Source organism: Dipodomys spectabilis, unplaced genomic scaffold (genome assembly GCF_019054845.1).
Source record: "Dipodomys spectabilis isolate Male_0828 unplaced genomic scaffold, ASM1905484v1 ptg000125l, whole genome shotgun sequence".
Lineage (NCBI taxonomy): Eukaryota > Metazoa > Chordata > Mammalia > Rodentia > Heteromyidae > Dipodomys > Dipodomys spectabilis.
The window spans coordinates 14,738,465-14,757,941 of NW_024870802.1; the positions used below are offsets into that span (position 1 = coordinate 14,738,465).

The 19,477-nt window shown below is 50.2% G+C and overlaps 1 protein-coding gene across 2 annotated transcripts; it reads left to right on the plus strand.

Annotated features, from left to right (window-relative positions):
* The first annotated feature begins 674 nt into the window (after window positions 1-674).
* On the plus strand, window positions 675-17,999 carry Loxl4 (lysyl oxidase like 4). 2 transcript variants are annotated; one of them, XM_042689130.1, is made up of 15 exons: window positions 675-773; window positions 4,175-4,469; window positions 5,205-5,383; window positions 6,075-6,280; window positions 7,631-7,669; window positions 7,797-8,016; window positions 8,520-8,706; window positions 8,881-9,035; window positions 9,671-9,838; window positions 10,938-11,100; window positions 12,847-13,090; window positions 14,141-14,256; window positions 14,869-15,005; window positions 15,306-15,417; window positions 17,254-17,999. In XM_042689130.1, the coding sequence occupies exons 1-15, from the start codon at window positions 756-758 to the stop codon at window positions 17,322-17,324; spliced, it is 2,310 nt and encodes a 769-aa protein (XP_042545064.1). In that variant the 5' UTR covers window positions 675-755; the 3' UTR covers window positions 17,325-17,999. The 2 variants fall into 2 exon arrangements, with proteins under 2 accessions (XP_042545064.1, XP_042545065.1); XM_042689131.1 differs by having other exon boundaries at window positions 8,523-8,706.
* The last annotated feature ends 1,478 nt before the right edge of the window (window positions 18,000-19,477 follow it).

The following is a 19,477-nucleotide window of genomic DNA, read 5'->3' on the forward strand; positions in this document are numbered from 1 at the left end:
GGGAGGGGAGCGGTGGGGAGGAGACAGGGCTAGGGTTCGAGCTCCTGGGCACTCCTGCGGGGATTCCCTTCTCAGCCATTTTGATATTCTTTCTATTCTTACTCACACCTCCCCCATGAGCCTGCCAAGGCCCAGGGTCACCTCAGCCCACTCTGTGAAAGGTTCCAGTTGCTCCCTCTTCTCTTTATGACTTGGCAGGAAAGTCGTCGTTGTCTCCTAGGCCTCAGTGACCACTGCACAGACAGACCACCACTTCCCACTTGCCCCAAGTACCATACAATAACTTCCGGGGCCATACCAGGGAGCAGAGCCGCAGCACCTCAGCTCAAAGGCATCCAAGTAGAGATTCCCCCTCCCCCCAGGGCTGCCTGCGTTGTCCTGCAGCCAGGAGCTCCTGAGGTCTGGACCAGGACATCAAAGTACTCCCACGGGGAGGAACTGAATGTGACTCCTTTCTGGCAAAGGAGGAAGGCGTGCGCTCACCCGGTCCCCGGGGAAAGGCTGCCTGGGGGGCTCGGTCCGGAGCCTGGAGCCCCGGGACTTCCCGGCCTGGCTGGCTGACTCCTGTCCCGGGTAGCTCGCGCCTGGCGCAGGGCCGGCGGGGCGGGGCGCCCGCACTTGGCGCGCCCAGGGCGGGGCCTGTAGCTTCCTCCACGGGCCCAGGTTGGGGGCCGGCAACTAGCGGATAAAAGGCCCCCAGGGTGGCTCGGGAAGCCGGTTAGCGCTGCTCCACCACGGCGCCGGACCCTGCCCTGATGTCTGCGATCCAGCTGGTGAGCTCCCCTCCGCGCCCAGCTGGGCCTCTAGCCCTGGGTCTGATTCTTGCCTTCTGACTTCTGCCCATCTTTCTGCCTCTCTTGGGTCTGCAGGCCTCTGGGAGTCCCTGGAAGCTGGGGGATGGGAGAGATGGAGGAAGGGATCCCATGGACAGTCACCCTGGACCCTGGAGTGGCTTACAACCTGCTCTTATATGGATCAGTGATCAACTAGGGGGCTTGGCCCAAGGCCTGCATGGGTGGTACACACTGGCCCCAGGGTGCCTGAGTGTGGAGTCTGTGATCATACCACGCGTAATCATTTGTCAACCAGGGGGGACCCAGGGGAGGAGGGGAGGTAGCCTCAGATGTCACTTCTGTGACCTGGGGGACTGAGCTGGGCTTCCTAGCTAACCAGCCCAGCATTGACTGTGCTGGAGAGTGAGAGAGAGGGTGGGGGCCTGGAGGGAAGAGACAGAGGATCCAAGCTTCCCTTCCCCAGCCCCATAGGTGGAACTCAGCTGGCAATGTTCCAGGCCCTCAGTTGGCAATCCTGGAGAGGGGACAGGACCCAAGGCAGAAACCTCATCCCAGGTTGCTACAGAGAAGGGATTATGAGTGATCCCCAAACTGGTGTCCCCAGGACAGTACAAGCCCTGGTGCTTTCTCCTGTCCTTGCCCTCCTCCAGCCCTTACTACTGGGCCAGGGCAGGGCAGGAGCCAGTGTCCCCTGGCAGCACCTGGAGCAGGTGCCTCTCTGCCTGGAGCTGTCAGGGTCTTGAATCTGTCACTTGGTAGCACTCAGTGCTGGCACCCACACCATGGCCTTCAAGCCATGGCCTGGGTCATAAATCAACCACCAACAGGGTACAATTTCATTCCCTCTTCCCTCCCCTCTTCTCCCTCCTCTCCCAACATCCACCATTTGAGGTTTTGAGAGCTGGGCCTCTTCCAGACAGCCTGCTGGAATCCTGGCTAGGCAAGGTCCCTTTGCCTCTCTGAGCCTGATCTTGTGTGTAAAGTGGAGATGAGCATTCAAGAGCTATTGTAAATGCATTTTAAAATGATTTCCTTCTCTTTTCTTCCCCTCTTTTTGTTTCTCATTCCATCTCCACCTTCACATCTCCTTCCCCTCTCTTCTCTTTCCCATCCCACCCCCTTCTCCCTCACATAGGAGAAAGACCAGCCATGGAGGGTTAATTCGCAGCCTAGTCCTGTGCTTGGGCAACAGATGTGTGGAGTCAGGAAGGAAATGCTCCAAGTACCAGGAAGGCAGGGGCTTGAGAAAGCTTCCTGGAGGTGGTAGTAGTATTTGAGCTGGGTATTGAAGAATGTGTGAGTTGAACAGTCTAAGATACACAGAAAGGGCACTCCAGGTAGAAGTAGCAATGAGAGCCAAGGTGAGAAGACAAAGTTGAGTGTGACCAAAAGCTATAGGAGGTGGGAATGCTGAGACAGGGGTTGTCCCCATGTCTGATTCTTGGCCCTTGCTGATGCCTTGGTTCCTCCTAGCAGACTACCTAGAAGGAGCTGTCTTGCCCTAGTGCCCAGAGTCCTATAGCAGAAGCCCACCCCTGGCCCTTGCCCTAGTGGCCTGGAACTGTCCACAGCCTCTAATAAGGCCTCCTCCATGCTGTGGGACTTCAACCACAAGCCAAAGCAGACTGCTTAGCCTTCCCTGGGGCCCTTCAGAGCACGTCATCCTCTAGAGCCAGCCCTCATTCTACATGGAGGGGGAATTCATAAGAAAACTCAACTCCATTTGTGGGAGAGTTAGGAGCATCCTGACTCCAGGGAATGGGGGAAAGAAAGATCATCTCTTGGCCACATAGGACCCATGTGACCACTGGGTCCTAATGGCCAAGTGACTTTGGTATGGCTCAGGTGTGAAGAGGGGAAAGGGACATGGGAAGCAATGGAGAGTGCTCTGCTGATAGTGGTACCACCAGTATTTTAAGACAATAATGTAAAGATTTAAGGGGACGTGAAGGGAATGGAGCAAACCTGGAGAATGATGCAGAGAAGGAACATCATGCTATGCAAGGCCTGCTCTTCTGAAGGCTCAGCAAGTATCCACTGGTTAAATTTCACAAAAACCATATATGGCAGGTGCTACTGTTACAATAAGTTTACAGAGGGTCACAGTGAGGTCCAGAATTGTCCTAAATCACAAATCACCTTAATTAGGGCAGTGGAATCTGGATCCAGGCAGCCCAATTCCCCCAGTCTGTACTCAGGCCATATCTCTGTGTCTCCCTCTCCTTCTCTGTCTTCTGTCTCTCACATACACATTTGTGAAGGGCAAACCCACCACAAGGTGCTCAGACCCCTCAATCATCTGGGTCCTCCTTCTCTACTTCCTTCCCCTCTAAGACCCCAGCATTGCAGTATGGGAGTAAGAGACGGCACTCCCTGCTTTTGAACAATCTCACCTCTTTCCCCTACTTCTCTCCTCTACCCATCCTGTCCCCTCTGCCGGAGTACCCCCTTTCCTAGCTAGAATTCTTACTCCTTCAACACGGCCCTTCTTTGAAAGCCTTCCCTGATTCCTCTTCTCTGTGTGTTATGAAGGTAAGGAATGCATCTCATGTTTCCATTTCTATCTTTCTTTTATTTTTTCAGTACTGGACTTTGGCCTCAAGATCTCACACACTAGACAGACCCTCTGTCCCTTAAGCCATCTCTCTTACCACGTTTTGCTTTAGTTGGGGGTTGGTTAGGGGTTCCTTGTTTTGCCCAGTCTGGTTTGAATCACAATCTTATTATACCTCCGGAATAGCTGGGATGATAGATGTGAACCACCACACCCAGCTTTTTATTGGTTTAGATGAGATCTCAGAACCTTTTTCCCTAGCCTGGCCTTGAACCTTGATCATCCTGGTCTCTTCATTTGAGTAAGTGGGATTGTAAGCCAGCTACAATTGTTTTGTGTGAGACACCACACCAGGCTGATGTCTTATTTCTGTGTCCCAGCACCTGGCCTACTACTGGACCAAAGCAAGTCCTCCAAAAGTGTCTGCTGCACAGAGCACACTGACAGATGGCCCTGGGACAATGGCAAATATTATATATTTGGCTCAACCTCCTCACCTTGGAAATAAAGAACTAGTGCCTAGTAGATTAAAGAGACTTAGCCAAGCTACACAACAAATGAATGGAACAGATCTTGGCTCTCTAATAACCCTTCCTGCCACCAGCAACCATGGGGGAGGTGGCATTTTATACCTTTGCTTGGGATGCTGGGAGCTTAAAAAAATAGGAGAGGGCAGTAACTCTTCAATGAGTTTTTGTCCTCAGAGGAACCACTGGAGGCTACCCTAGGAGGATTCCACTTGAAGACATTCTCACTCTGCAGCACATTGCTGAGGGGGCGTGTGGTAGTGATTGAACATGGTAATCATTATTTACTCCTTCCTCAGGCCCTTGGAGTCACCATGACATCATCCTCACCAGTCACCATCTCCTTGTTCCTACTGCTGCTGCTAGGCCAGGCCTCTCCCAGCAGGCCACAGTCACTGGGTAACAAGAAGCTCAGGCTGGTGGGCCCAGGGAGCAGGCCAGAGGAGGGTCGCCTGGAGGTGCTGCACCAGGGCCAGTGGGGCACCGTATGTGACGATGACTTCGCTCTCCAGGAAGCCAACGTGGCCTGTCGCCAATTGGGCTTTGAGTCTGCCTTGACCTGGGCCCACAGTGCCAAATATGGCCAAGGGGAGGGTGAGTGATGGTGCTGCCCCTCAGGATGTCAAGGAGATGACAGAAGGCTTCTCTCAGGGGTTGGCTCACTGGGGCTCCAACAAAAGCTTCAAAATGTTCACCAGTGCTTAATGTCCATCTCAAATGGCTACTATGAGCACATCCTGAGTGCCCCAAGTGCAGATGGTCCCTGCTCCAGCTTTCTCTAATGAGGCCACCTCCATCACCATCTCTAAATTGTAATCTTTGAATGTGGCAATGGTGTCACACAGTGGGTTCTTAGCCAGTGTGGATGGATGGATGGATGGATGGATGGATGGATGGATGGATGGATGGATGGATGGATGGGTAGATGGATGGGTGGATGGATGGATGGATGGATGGATGGGTAGATGGATGGGTGGATGGATGGGCAGATGGATTGATGGATGGGTGGGTGAGTGGGTGGATGAGTGCATGGATGGGTGGGTGGGTGGATAGACGGGTGGATGGATGGATGGATGGATGGATGGATGGATGGATGGATGGGTGGGTGGGTGAGTGGGTGGATGGATGGATGGGTAATTCTAATAACTACACCTACATGCCATTTTCCAGAAATAGATTCTGACACCAAAAAGAAAATCAACCTCCCCTCTTCCCCCCATTTTCTACTCAGCGTTTGGAGGAGACTTGATAAGTATGGAGTACCAACCAGAAATGGAGCTGCAGCTGCCTTTCTGTGCATCCTTGAGCTTATCTTCCTCTCCCCCTCAGGACCCATCTGGCTGGACAATGTGCGCTGTGTGGGTACTGAGAGCAGCCTGGACCAGTGTGGATCTAATGGCTGGGGTGTCAGTGACTGTAGCCACTCTGAAGATGTCGGGGTGGTGTGTCACCCCCAGCGTCACCGTGGCTACCTCTCTGAGCAGGTCTCCAATGCCCTTGGGCCCCAGGTGAGGAGGTTGTTAAGGCCCTGACTTGGTTGGTTCAAGATAGACCTTCCTAGAAATTAGCCTGGAAGAGGAAGAAGAGAGCAGAGCTGGGCTGAGTAGCATCCAGAAGGTTCTGGCCTGAAGCAGGTGCATGGACAGAGGGCCCTAGCTTGATACAGGCAGGCAAGAGGGATAAGAGGCTAGGCATGCCGGGAATCACAGAAACTGCTCCCCACAAGGGAAGTGGCAGTGGGGAGTGAGAGGACCACTTCACCCACAAGATGTGGCCACAATTGCTGCCTCTTCCCAGCACAAACAACTGTGAGCTAAAAACAGCCCAAGCCAAACAACAGGAGTGGAAGGGCAGGGCCCTGGTTCCCCTCCCCCCTCCTCCACTCCACTGGCCTGAGTCACCTCAAGGAGAGGATGGCAGGGTCCTGTAGGGGGCCCCAGGGGTAAACTCCATGCCCAGGAGACGCCTTCTAGATCTCATGAGCTCCTATTTGGTCTCCAGGAGGGCACAGACCCCACACTGTACTCTCTCTAGTTCAATAGACAAGATGGAGTGAAGAGCCTAGTCAAACCCAAGTTCGGCTGTTCACTCACCCTGTGTGATGCCTCCAGCTCTGAAGCAATAAAGGGTCCAGAAGATGAACTTAGAGCTCTGACCAGGTTCTTCCTGTATGAGCCACAGTGACTCTGCACACTGCAGGGCCGGCGTCTGGAGGAGGTGCGCCTCAAGCCCATCCTTGCCAGTGCCAAGCGGCATAGCCCTGTGACCGAGGGGGCTGTGGAGGTACGGTATGAGGGCCACTGGCGACAAGTGTGTGACCAGGGCTGGACCATGAACAACAGCAGAGTGGTGTGTGGGATGCTGGGCTTCCCTAAAGAAGTACCTGTCAACAGCTACTACTACAGGTAGGAGGGGCTGGGATTGTGGAGTCATGGGTGAGTATGGTCTGGGGTAGGAGATGGAGGGAATGTGGGATCTTGCAGGGTTCAGCAAGAGCTGGGGGGATGGATTGGCAGGGCTCATGTCTGTGATTAGGAAACAGCTCCATAGAGGATTAGGCCTGGACTTTCTGGGTTTTACAGATACCTCAGAATAGTTAACATGAATGAGGAAGGGTAAACTTCGAGATCCTGAGAAATACCTAGAAGGGGTCAGAAAACAGAATTGACTACTGCACCAAATGAAAACATTTGGTGAATGTAAATCTACATCTCTGATTAAGAAGATAGATTTTAATGAAGAGCTATACAGTGTCATCCAAAATATAGACAAATTGCCTGCTGGGCTCAGCTCCCTCATTAACTAGCTGTGTGGCCTTGGGGAACAATCCACTTTCCCATGAATGATGTCAACCCTAAGATTGGGTTTGCATGTTAGCAGGGCTCTGGGTGGGGCCAGTTTGGAAAGAGGAGACCTAAAAAATATTCTGTCAGAAACGTGGCAGAACTGTCAGAGCAGATTACATCAGCCCAGTAAGTCCCAAGCCCAGTCCCAAGCCCACTGGCATTGTATCAGTGAGAACTCTGAAGTTCTCACTCCTTCAGCAACCCCTTCCCCAACCCAATCAATGCACCACATTTCACTGAAGCATCAAATCCCTGGTTGTTCTACCCTGTGTCTCTGACTGAGATGACCAAGGTCTTAAAGGAAAAGGGGGTGCTAAGCAGCTACATGAATCCAACTTTGGGAGTCATGGGGATATGGGCCCTGGCTCCCCCTGCCTGGTAATTGCACACTGATCCTCGTTGGCTCACCCACCACCCATGAGGAAGGCAGCCCTGATTACAGCCTGGGTGTCTCTGGGTGGCAGGTCCTCCCCCTGCCTCCTCACCCCCTCCCACCCCCATCCCAGCAAGGCCCTCAACTTGCCTCTCCACCTGTCTCTAGAGGACCTTTCCCCAGGGCAATTCTCTCAGAGCACCCTCTGAAGACAGCCGTCATCTGGGCTGGGTAGAGAGCAGATCTGAGTGCTTGTCCTTGTCCCTAGGTGGCCCCAAACAGTAGAGATCCCACTATAGATCAAGCCCATGGACTTTGCTTGCCTTCTCAGTAAATAGGTGTCATGATTATTTATGACTTGGTCATCCTATAAGGCTGCTGTGAAACTTAGCAATGACATAGGATCAGCAAACAAGTCTGCAGACTGTGAAGTCTAGTATACATGAAAGAGCACTGCAGGAGATCATGAATGGCAGGGGGGTGAAATTCCTGCACCCATGCCCACCCCCTACCCCATTTGCTTGCTTCTGCCATAGGAAAGTCTGGAATTTGAAGATGAAGGATCCAAAGTCTAGGTAAGTAGTAGTCCCCGTAAGGTAGGAGGAGGTGAAGAGGTATGGCATGAAGAGTTTCTTGCCCTTCCTCCTTCCTGTCTCCCTTGGCCTCCTTTAGTCTTCACCTTCAGTCTCTCTTGTCTTCCAGGCTCAGTGGCCTGGCCAGTAAGAACTCCTTCTGGATCCACCGGGTCAACTGTCTGGGGACAGAGCCCCACCTGGCCAACTGCCAGGTACAGGTGGCTCCAGGACGGGGAAAGCTACGCCCAGCTTGTCCAGGTGGCATGCATGCTGTAGTCAGCTGTGTAGCAGGGCCCTATTTCCGCTCACTGAAGGCCAAGTCCCATCGCAAAGAGTCCCAAACAGAGGTGAGCCCCAAGATGTCCTGTACCCATCCTGTACTTTCAACAAGACCCTGCTGCCCAATGGGGGGAAAAGAAAGGACCCAGAGAGGAGGGGACCAATTTACAGAATGGAGTACCTTGGAATTAATTTAAAAGGGATCATTTATAACCCTACTATAAATGGAAAGCAGACATTACTTGCCATGAATACAAGGAAACCATATAAACAATAATTAAATCATAGCTGAAGCCCATTGAGGCTAAAGGTATTGATGATGAGCCAGGTTCTTTGTTACAAAAGTAGGTGAGTCCTATGAGGCATTTCACCCAGATTAGTCACTGAAGAAGTAGAGGTAGAGAAAACCAGCTTGTTCAAGGTGATACTTACACAAAGTCCTAGGCAGGATCTGAAGGCATGCCTTCCTGGCTTCAGCTCAGACTGTGGAGCTTGAAGGCCCTGCCCTGGAGTCGCAGTGAGCTCAAGCCCTTTGGCTGCCCTTTGTGAAGCTGTTTTTCTCCTCCCCCAGCAGGAACTGAAGGTGCGCCTGCGTGCTGGGGCCCAGGTGGGTGAGGGCCGCGTGGAAGTGCTCATGAACCGCCAGTGGGGCACCGTCTGTGACCACGGATGGAACCTCATCTCTGCCAGCGTGGTGTGTCGTCAGCTCGGCTTTGGCTCTGCGCGGGAGGCCCTCTTTGGGGCCCAGCTGGGTCAAGGTGAGCCCGGAGGCTCAGGATAGATCCAGAGAACCTAGATGTGCCACTGTCTTGTCTCCTCTCTTGGAGGCTTTGGGGTGCCAAGGCTCAGAAGGGTCTCCCCTTCTGGGGAGAGAAAGCACAGTGTGGCCCACAGAGGTGGCAACTCACACAGCCTGTTCTCATCCCCCCTAGGACTAGGGCCCATCCACTTGAGTGAGGTGCGCTGCAGGGGCTATGAGCAGGCCCTCAGTGACTGCCTCACCCTGGAAGGGTCCCAGACCGGCTGTCAGCATGCAAATGATGCTTCTGTCAGGTGCAATATCCCTGACATGGGCTTCCAGAACCAGGTGAGTGCAGGCTTGAGTATCTCTCCAGCTAGGAGTCCAGGAGCCACAGGGACACCCCTAGGACACCTCCTTGAGCCAGGGGGAGGGAACTCAGGAAACATAGGGCCAGTAATCCCACCTGGGCAATCCACTCACCTTTGGAGCCAGCCTGGAAGTCTTCTGTCACTTGTCTCATCTGCAGCCCTAGAGATACAGGGACACATGGCTAGGCACACACTTACCCACACGCCCCTGGGTCCTCACTGAAGCTGAGGAAGAAGGTGCCTAAGGCCAGAGTCACAGGCTGCCAGCACCAGGGAGGGCATTAGAGATGCCGAGGTTCGAGTGTCATTCATGGTGGGATTTTAGGTAGGAGGAAGGTGGGATTTCAGGGAAGAAGCCACAGTCAGATTCCTCCAGTGGGCAGGGACAATAGTGACCATCTGGAAACCTGTCCTCACTTTGTAGAGGAAACAAGCCTGGGGAGGGTTAATATCTGGTCTACAGCCACACTCAGCTGACCTGGCATGTCTCCAGACTCACAGTCCTGTGCTCTCCTTCTCCTGGGCGGAACAGGCCCATGGCAATCTGGGAGAAACAAGTGAAGAAATTGAAGACATAGCCACATATCCCTCACAGGCCTCTACCCACTGCAGGTGCGCTTGGCTGGTGGGCGCAACCCAGAGGAGGGCGTGGTGGAGGTGCAGGTGGAGGTGAACGGGATCCAACGTTGGGGCACAGTGTGCAGCGACCACTGGGGGCTCACCGAAGCCATGGTGGTCTGTCGACAACTTGGCCTGGGTTTTGCCAACTTTGCCATCAAGGTAGGTCGCTGTCTTGCTCCTTCTCCACAACCTCAGCCTCCTGGATGGAAAGGACCAGAACTTTCAGGCCCTTTATTCATTCACTCACCAATTAATTTAGAATGAAACCATGAGCTGACATGCTGACTGGAGGAGCCACATCTGAGGGAAGGTAGCTCTTATTAGTAAAGTGTTCACACAACCAGATACATAGTTGTATTTTTAGAAAGGTGAGAAGTCAGCCAAATGAGGTGGGAGAGGAGTAAAACAGCCCACACAAGCTCTGTGGCCAGAGAAAGCGCATTGTCTACTGAGGAAATTTGGGAGAGAGGCTGCAGTGTTTCTTTCAAGGGAGTGTGTGCAAAGTTCAAAGTTCAAGAAAAAGATAGGAAGATGACTTACTACCTGCACCCCAGATTTTTAGAAGCTTTCTTACTTTGCTACCTGGAAAACATTTGAGTGTTGAACATAACTTGCATATAGGCTACAACAGCGGTCCAGCTAAGAAAACATGCTGGGCTGGACCAAGCTAATGAGAGTTTGGGGAAAATAAGCAGATTCTTTCTTTTTTTTTGGGGGGGGGGGTCCGGTCATGAGGCTTGAACTCTGGGCTAGGTGCTGTCCCTCAGCTCTTCAGCTCAAGGCTAACGCTCTACCACTTGAGCCACAGCGCCACTTCGGCTTTTTTTTCTTTTTGCTTATGTGGTGCTAGGGAATTGAACCCAGGGCCTCATGCATGCAATGCAAGTGCTCTAGACCACTGAGCCACCTTGCCAGCCCCAGATACTTGTATCTACTGTGTGAGTAGCAACTGGGGTAACCAGAACAGCATCTGTGTGTGGAGGCAGGCACAGACTCATTCTCCTCTAAGAGGACTGTCTTCCAAGATAGGGATAGGAACAGCATCAGGTGGAAGCCATAGGGAGTGAAGTTTTGCCTCCATACATGGAAGAAATTCCTAATCCTACAGGGGTCCAGTGTGATGATGGGCGATGATGGACTACCCCAGGGGGCGGAGGGTTCGCATTAATGAAGATTTTGGGCGGTGTGGCCTAAAACTCAGTTGTACCTCCGAGGTGGCTCTCTGGCTCTGACTGGGAGACGCTGGCTGTCTTCTTAGGACACCTGGTACTGGCAGGGGACGCCGGAGGCCAGAGAAGTGGTGATGAGCGGGGTGCGCTGCTCAGGCACAGAGCTGGCCCTGCAGCAGTGTCCGAGGCACGGGCCTGTGCACTGTTCCCACGGCACCGGGCGATTCTCAGCTGGAGTAGCCTGCATGAACAGTGAGTTACAGGAGCGGCTCATGGGCGTGGACAGGCGCAGGTGGGGTTGGGAGTGGAAGCACCAGCTCTGTTATATCAGGATGCAAAGCTTGGCCTGCCCCTTTGGAGTAACTGGGCGAATGAAAACTGAGAAAATGATATGAGACAAGAGATACACAGGGGTTTTTCAACTTGGGGCTTATGACTGGAAGTTTTTTATTTTTTAAGGAAAGTAATAGAAAATATGAATGCATGACACTTAGTAAGGATAGTGTTTCTTTCTTGGAACTATGTGTATGTGTAAACAAAATGTTATTGTTTGTAAGGAAAATAGCTTGAGAGCCATTGTATGGGATATATAAATGTGAGGCACATTGGGGCTGAAGGCCTGTGCGTTCTCTCCCTGAGTTCTGAGATTTACCCAGAAGACCTAAGAACAAGACCAGTTTGTGGCGAGGCTTTTCCCACAGAGCCAGACTCGAAGGACAGCAGCATCGGTTGACACCACCCAATATGGCCTAGGCCAAAATGACTATATATAGTTCAGAGCTGGCAGGCTGGCTCCAGCCCTAGTAACCATTTGACCTTCTTCCCTGACACACTTCAGTCCAAACCATCCTGAACTCTTCAGGGAGCTCTAGACTTCCTCTCAGTGCAATGCCTGCAGGGCAGAGCACCAGACCCACCCATCACACCCTCCTCTGCAGAGTGGTGACGCATCAGAGCGGCTCCCCAGTACCAAGGCCTCAGCATGCTGAAGCACACTCTGCATCCTTCCACATAAAGGGTTACTGTCCAAATACCTATACTATGGCCTTGTGTTTTGTCACAGACAAGGACTGAGAAGGGGCCCCTTTTGTCTACTGAGGTTACATGGCAACAGCTCCAAACCTCTGTATTTCTGTACTGACACAGGGACAATGGTAGAGACATGTGGTAGCAAAGATTAAGGGTCCCTGGAAGAGTAGAGGGCAGAGGCTGAGCTGCTTAATGAGATCCAGGCAGCAGCAGATTGGATTTTTTACATATAGAAAACTACCGGACATGCCCAGCATGGCCTCAGAAAGAAGCACGGGGAAATACCTTAGGTGGCAGTCAGGCTACACCAGGATCTGGAGGGAGCACAGACCAGGGAATCCTAGCATAGACCAGACAGGTAGAACTCAGGAACAGGCATCCTGGGAAACAAACTCCTCCAACCCTCCTTTCTGGCTGACCCTGGACACTGAAGCAAAGACAGGGAATTGGCTAAAGTAATGAAGTTCTGTATCAGCAGAAAATTTCAAGAGTATTTTATGTATGCACTAAGCTATGTAAAGGCAGTTTAAATACTGAAAAGCATTTTACAAAAGAAATGGTAGTTTATATCCATTGCCTGTTTATTGTGGGGCAGACAATGATCTACATGCAGTGCATATATTATCATATTCCTGCCTGTAATCTTATCTCCAGCTTGCAGATAATAAAAACAACACCCAAAAAAGCCAAGCAGTCACAAGCTGGCAAATGGTGTAGTCCGACACAAGACACAAGCATGAACTCTGGTGGCCTGGCTCCAGAGGTGATGAGCTTAACCATGACCCTTGAGCTATCTCCTATCTTTAAGTGATGGATTCTTCCTTTCATCAGTTATTAGAGCACACGTGACTCAACTGCCTTTTCTGGGATCCCATCAGAGATCTTAGTGTGGAGGCAAGCCTGGGCTGGGGCTGAGGAGCAAGACCGCTGCTTTTCTACCTTTTCCTCTCACTCTGTTTTCTGCTCCAGGTGCTCCCGACCTAGTCATGAATGCCCAGCTGGTGCAAGAGACAGCCTACCTGGAGGACCGCCCGCTCAGCCTGCTATACTGTGCTCATGAGGAGAACTGCCTCTCCAAGTCCGCTGACCACATGGACTGGCCCTACGGACACAGGCGCCTGTTGCGCTTCTCCTCACAGATCTACAACCTGGGGCGGGCAGACTTCCGCCCCAAGATTGGACGCCATGGCTGGATTTGGCACCAGTGTCACAGGTTAGTACCCGCCAGAGCCTTGGTCCTAGAACTCTTGGGACAGAGACAAACAGCAGAGCTCAAGGACCCAAGGACCTCAGACACACTTCCCAGGGAGCACTGTGCACTCTGCATGTCTTCCTTCCCATACACCCCTGTAAAGAGGAAGGGGTGTTTACAAAGGATCCTTGTAGCATCCACCTGCCCTTTTCATCCCTTATCTTCCTTGGATGTACCTAGGCGAATGGTATTCACAGGACTTGCTTCCCACAATTAAGTCCCAGAGAGAAGCCAGCTGCAGCAGCTGGTGCTGCGAACATGGCCTAATATAATCTTTATATGTTTGGGCCCTCGCTTTGTCATCAGAATTGGGGAATCCCAGAAACCTGGAGACCCAAAATAGGATTCTAGCACTGCAGACAAAGCTTGCTGGATCCTGCAATAGCACAAAGCAAGGACCCCAAAGAATGGAAGAAACAACTGTGCTGGAAAGGAGACAATGAGCATTCTTTCCTATCAGGCTGGAGAGACACAAAGCCTGTGACAAAGGCAAAATTGAAGGGAAAAGAAGTTTCTGGTTTTTTTTTTTTTTTCCCTTCAGAACATAGCCAAGGGTAGGGAAAGTTGAGAGGAATGAGCAGTGACTTTGGGCAATGGCTTGCCTGAGATAATGAGCATCTTTTCCTGTAGCATGAAGAGTTGTCATTATACTGAATGGGAAAATGTGGTAGCAATTTGGTCCCAGCTGTTCCTTAGGCCAGTGGTCCTTCCTCCCACCTCTGCCTAGGGCCTGTAGCCAGGCACCAGCTACCCCGAGGTGATCAGGGCAGATTTTACCTCTCCTACTCAGGTTATGACTAGGTGATGGGGACAGTTGTGTCTTGCTGCCAGCCAATGGAGTAGGCTGTGGGCCACACTAATCTCAGGTCTGGAAGGGAAAAGGGCACTGCCCTACTATTATAACTTTCCTCCCTGGGTAATGATGGGGCCTAGTCCCTCACTCTTCCCCAACAACTCCTCCAGAGTAGACCCTCTGTTGCCATAGACCTGACAGCTCTGCTTCTTCGGCAGGCACTACCACAGCATCGAGGTCTTCACCCACTATGACCTGCTCACACTCAATGGCTCCAAGGTGGCCGAGGGACACAAGGCCAGCTTCTGTCTAGAAGACACAAACTGTCCCACAGGTACACAGTTTCTTATCAGTGCATCCTAGGACACCCTTTGCACTGTATTCCTCTGTGCCATGGACAACAGGCCCTGTTTAAAAGCCCTAGACATTCAGACTCCAATATTCAAGGGAATCCGAAAAGATCAACTTCAATGGTCTCCATTCCCTCTAAATTCCCAACATACTTTGCACCACATTTTAGAAGGCTAACCAGTTTCTATCTTGGATAATATTTGCTGTCTACTAGGGTGAGGCCAGGGATTTCTTAGGAATGACCTGGTGTATATACACTGGATCTTCAGAGGGTTGGACAGATGGACAATTTAGTTCAGTAGGGTGAGAATCTCTCAGCTACATTTCTTAGGCCAGCAAGGATTTTTTTAAAATTTTAACGAGCACATCTAGAGAAATCGTCTTTTTGTCACAGACATTGTTATGATGCTAGGTTCAACACTTTGGGTACTCAGCAAGTCATTTAACTGAAACTGTAGCCTCAAATCTGTGAACTGGTCTTAACTGCACTGAGCTGACAAGGGCTGGAGTGAGGATTATATGCTAACGTACATGAAACTCCTAACAGTGTCTGGACCCACTTGGCACCTCAGTCATGGTGTGCCTTTCCTTGCAGGAATGCAGCGGCGCTATGCATGTGCCAACTTTGGGGAGCAGGGAGTGACTGTGGGCTGCTGGGATACCTACCGGCATGATATTGACTGCCAGTGGGTGGATATCACAGATGTGAGGCCAGGGAACTATATCTTCCAGGTAAGGAGGCCCAGAGACTAGCCACTGGAGCCTTGTCTTTTTCAAGTCCAAATTAAGGCATTTCCCCTTACAATCCTCTATCATAGTCCTGTCACTCCAAGCTTTGCTGGGGGAAAACACAGGCTGGGGGAAGAATATTCCAGTAGGGATCCCAAGGGCCTGGGTGTGAGTCCCAATTCAATAGATATTGCATATTCTGTTTCCCTCTGTAAAATGGAGACATGAATGCCTACTTCCTGGGGTGACTGAAGGGATCTTACACATCAACTTTCTCTTCTATCATCCCCCGTCCCACTCCAGGTGGTTGTGAACCCCACAAACGAGGTGGCAGAGTCGGATTTCTCCAACAACATGATGCGCTGCCGTTGCAAATATGACGGGCAGCGGATCTGGCTGCACAACTGCCACACAGGTAATTCAAGGGCCACTGTGAAACTACTGTGTGGGTTCAGGGCACAGGAAGATGTTATACACACCCAAGAGTGAATGGATAGATCGCTAGGGATGGGACAGAGGTGACTTTCTTTTGGCATCTTCACAGGTAAACTTCTAGAATTAGTCAGACCATCAACAACTCACCCAATAACTACTTCTGAACACCTATTTACCCTTTAAGGCTATTTGACTTTAAACTTAAGTTTCCAATCTTCCTGTCACTTCAAGCCTTGTCATAACTTTCTTTCCCAATCCATTTCTTTTCCTCCTTTCTTATGACTTTGCCTGCGACTGTAGGAATTCCCACCATCTGTATTCCTACCTCCAGCTGTAATCACTGCTTCCAAGACTAGGACAAAGAGAACAGAAACACTTACAGGGAAAAAGAAGCAACAAGGGAATCGAGTAGGGAAGCTGCTGCTCTACTTCATCTTCTTTGTGAGTAGGACAGCCATTCTTGCATTTGTGGTGTGAAGTGGGACAATTTAGCCTGCAGTCAGCATGTATTAAGGCCTATTACCATGTGAACACTGTGCCAGGCACTCTTAAGATACATGAGCTCAGTATTGAGTACAATGTACAGACATACAGATAACCACAATCAAATGAGTAACCCAAATAAAAATGAACTAAATGTGGAGAAACAAAGACAGAGAACAACATAGGGACCGAAAAGTTTTCACAGAGGAAGAGGTGCAGAAGACAAAGAAGGGAGAAGCTGGACAAAGAACACTGAATTTGGCTTCAGACAGCTTCAATGGATTCCAAAACTTTTACTGAGGACAGTAAGGAAATCCCAACTGTCCTCTCTTGTTCTTCTGTAAAACAGAGCTATGAACATCCAACCTACCAAAGTGCTCTCCAGGGAGAATTATGGTAGTTCTGGAATTTTTCTTGTGAACTTCTAGGACACTGATAAATTTCAGTCAAGGGAACAAGGAGATTATTTATTCTTTTTCCTTTCCTTCTGCAGTGCTAGGGGTTGAAGCCAGAGTTTTGCACATACAAGGCAAGCAGTCTACTATGGAGCTACCTTCCTAGCCTCACTTGTTTGCAAAAAATGGCTGGTAATAAATAGGAGAGAGTGAGGAATAATTGATCCAGGGCAGATTTTGTTGTTGTTGTTGTTTTTCAGTCTGGGCACTGTCCCTGAGCTTCTTTTTGTTCAAGGCTAGTGTTTTACCACTTGGGCCCTAGCACCACTTCCAGCTTTTTCTGAGTACTTTATTGGTGGTAAAAGTCTCAGACTTTCCTGCCCAGGCTGGCTTTGAACCATGGTCCTCAGATCTCAACCTCCCGAATTAGCTAGGATATAGGTATAAGCCATTGGCACCTGGCTCCAGGGCAGATTAAGAAGAGAAAAACTACACAATTCTGCGGATCCTTCTATCAGAAGGGAGAAGGGGCATCCTCGAGGCAGATGAAAGCCACAGCTATGGTGAACCTGGCCAGGGCCTATAGTCAGAGCGTCACTGCCAGAACTGTAGAACTACAACATGCAAAGAAATGGCTGCCCTCTCTTCTTTCTCTACTCTCTGACCTCCAGGGTGGTGCAGGTGGGGTCAGTTCTCCAGGCAGAGAACAAAGGACACAAAATGAATCTGGAGTGGGAACAGAACAGAACCACCACAGTTCTTCCCACTCAATAGCCTGTTCTTCCTAATCAAGGTCTGCTTATAAAGAATGACTGGCACCTGTGTCTATGACTGACTTGATGGCAAGGACAAGCTGGGCAGAATAGATCGGTCCAAAGTCATGGAAGGAGAGGGGCTGTGGAAGAGGTGGTTACTTAGCTATTTTTCTTTGGCCACAGGAGATTCATATCGAACCAATGCAGAGCTCTCCGTGGAGCAGGAACAGCGACTCAGGAACAACCTCATCTGAAGTCATCACTACACGCTCCCAGCTCTGCCCACACACTAGATACCTCAGCTTATTGGAGCCATGCCCTTCACAGAGCTCTGACTCAGAGGAAAAAGGGCTAGTGCCAAGTGGCACCAAGAATCTGCTCAGGAAGCCTTTTGACGGCAAGATCACCAGGCCGGGTGGTACTGCTTCCTCAGGATGGCTCTGGGCTTGTCCCCTGAAGACCTGTGGCCCATACAATATGGCCTCCAGGCTGCAGTCAGCTGAGCTCCTCTTCTGTAAGGGGAACCAGTTTTTCTTCAACTTGCTGCAGTTCCTTAGGGATGAGCTGTGGTCCACTCCCCCATCTAAGTGGTGCTTTCCTAATGTCCTAGTGGAGCAGAGGATAAAGGACCACAGTATACAGAAAACAGAGTTAGTTCTCTGATAGGAGCTCAATGAGACACAACTGTGTCAAAGTCACACTAGAGAAGTGAATTGGTGAATGCAGTCTCTTGCTTTACCTCTTTTCCTTTAGGACTCAGCGCTTATCCTCTGCAAAGTGTCTGTTCCTTAGTGTCTTTTCCCTATCACATATTTGGGTGTTTCTTATACCCCTATAAACTCAGGCTTCTGGTACCCCCCATCATCTCCTTATGGGTCAATACCCCAGTTACCGAGGCTTGAGAAGGGACAAATTTCATAAAAGTAGCACAAGAGGACCCTCTTATAGAACTGCAAGCCATCAAGCAGAAAAGGCACTGAGGTGATATAGACTCTGTCTTTGTCAGGGCCTCTTGCCAAAGAAAACAAGGTGTCCTATACCTGGGGCAATCCAGTATCTTTCAGGATCACCACACACCTTAGTTGCCTTGTATTTTTTTTTTTTTTTTGGTCTTTTATAGCCTTTTTTTTTACCCCCCCAGAGCTGAGGACTGAACTCAGGGCCTTGTGCTCGCCAGGCGAGTGCTCTTCCGCTGAGCTAAATCCCCAGCCCCCACCACACACCTTAGGATTGGCTTAAATTTCAGGTTTTATCCAAGTCAACTTTGCCTTGAGTAAATATTTTACAACAGAAAGAACCTATGTTAAAGAACACACTATAGAAACACAAAGTCAGGTCTGGTAGAAGAGACTATGGAGAAAGCAGAGGGGGAACATTAAAAGAATGAACCTAAAAAAGGCCATCACCTCTACTTGATGTGGTTGCTATTCTCTTGCTCAAGTGGTTTAAAATCATATAGTCTTTTCTTGGACATAACTCTTGACCCTTTCTCCATTGACTCACACCTAAAGAAATGATCCTCCGCTGGGAATGTGGCTTAGTGGTAGAGTGCTTGCCTAGCATGCATGAAGCCCTAGGTTCAATTCCTCAGTACCACATAAACAGAAAAAGCTGGAAGTGATGTTGTGGCTCAAGTGGTACAGTGCCCAGGCCCTGAGTTCAAGCCTGAGGACTGTCAAAAAAAGAAAAGAAAAGAAAAGAAGAGAGAAGAAAAGAAAAGAAAAGGAAAGAAAGAGAAAGAAAGGAAAGAAAGAAGAAAAGAAAGAGAAAGAAAGAAATGATCCTTATAGGTCTGACATCCTAATGCCAATAAAGGTTGTTCATTATGGACTCCTACCAAGGCAAGACCAGCTATGAGTCTGTGGTTTCCAGTACACTAACTCTAGTTTTTATTCCTCCCTTCAAGCTGGGAATGAGGATGTGCTAGGAAAGAGGATGTACAGGGCATAAAGACTACTCATGAGAGTTCTACCCCATATGCTTCTTTACACTGGTATTAGCCTACTCTGCTCCCCAGTTATCCTCCCCAGGCTCAGGCTGAAACACAGGTTAGAGGGCAAAAGGCAGGAGAGAGAAGGTAAGATCTAAGGACTATAAACTTTTATAACAGAGGCTACAAAAACAAAATAAATGGTAGCAGACAGAACAGACTTATAACAGTACTCTTCTCCCCACTAAGAACTATCCCAACACAGGGAGTTAACAGAAACATGTCCTGGGTGCCTTCTGTGAATACAAAGAAGTGCTTTCTTCCTTCCTCTCCTCCACTTTCTTTTGCACTACTCCCTCATCTCCTTTAGGCAAAGTAAGGGAGCCTATTTTGGCCTGGCAATTTAGGTAAACAAGGGAAGGACTGATTTCCTGTTGGATCTAGCAAACATCTCCTAAACAGTAACAACATTATACT

What these genes read in the sequence shown, in the direction of transcription:
- Loxl4 (XM_042689130.1), top strand. An exon ending in ATGAAGGATCCAAAGTCTAG is followed by an intron (nt 7,670 to 7,796) that starts GTAAGTAGTAGT and finishes CTTGTCTTCCAG; the next exon opens with GCTCAGTGGCCTGGCCAGTA. An exon ending in GCAAAGAGTCCCAAACAGAG is followed by an intron (nt 8,017 to 8,519) that starts GTGAGCCCCAAG and finishes CTCCTCCCCCAG; the next exon opens with CAGGAACTGAAGGTGCGCCT.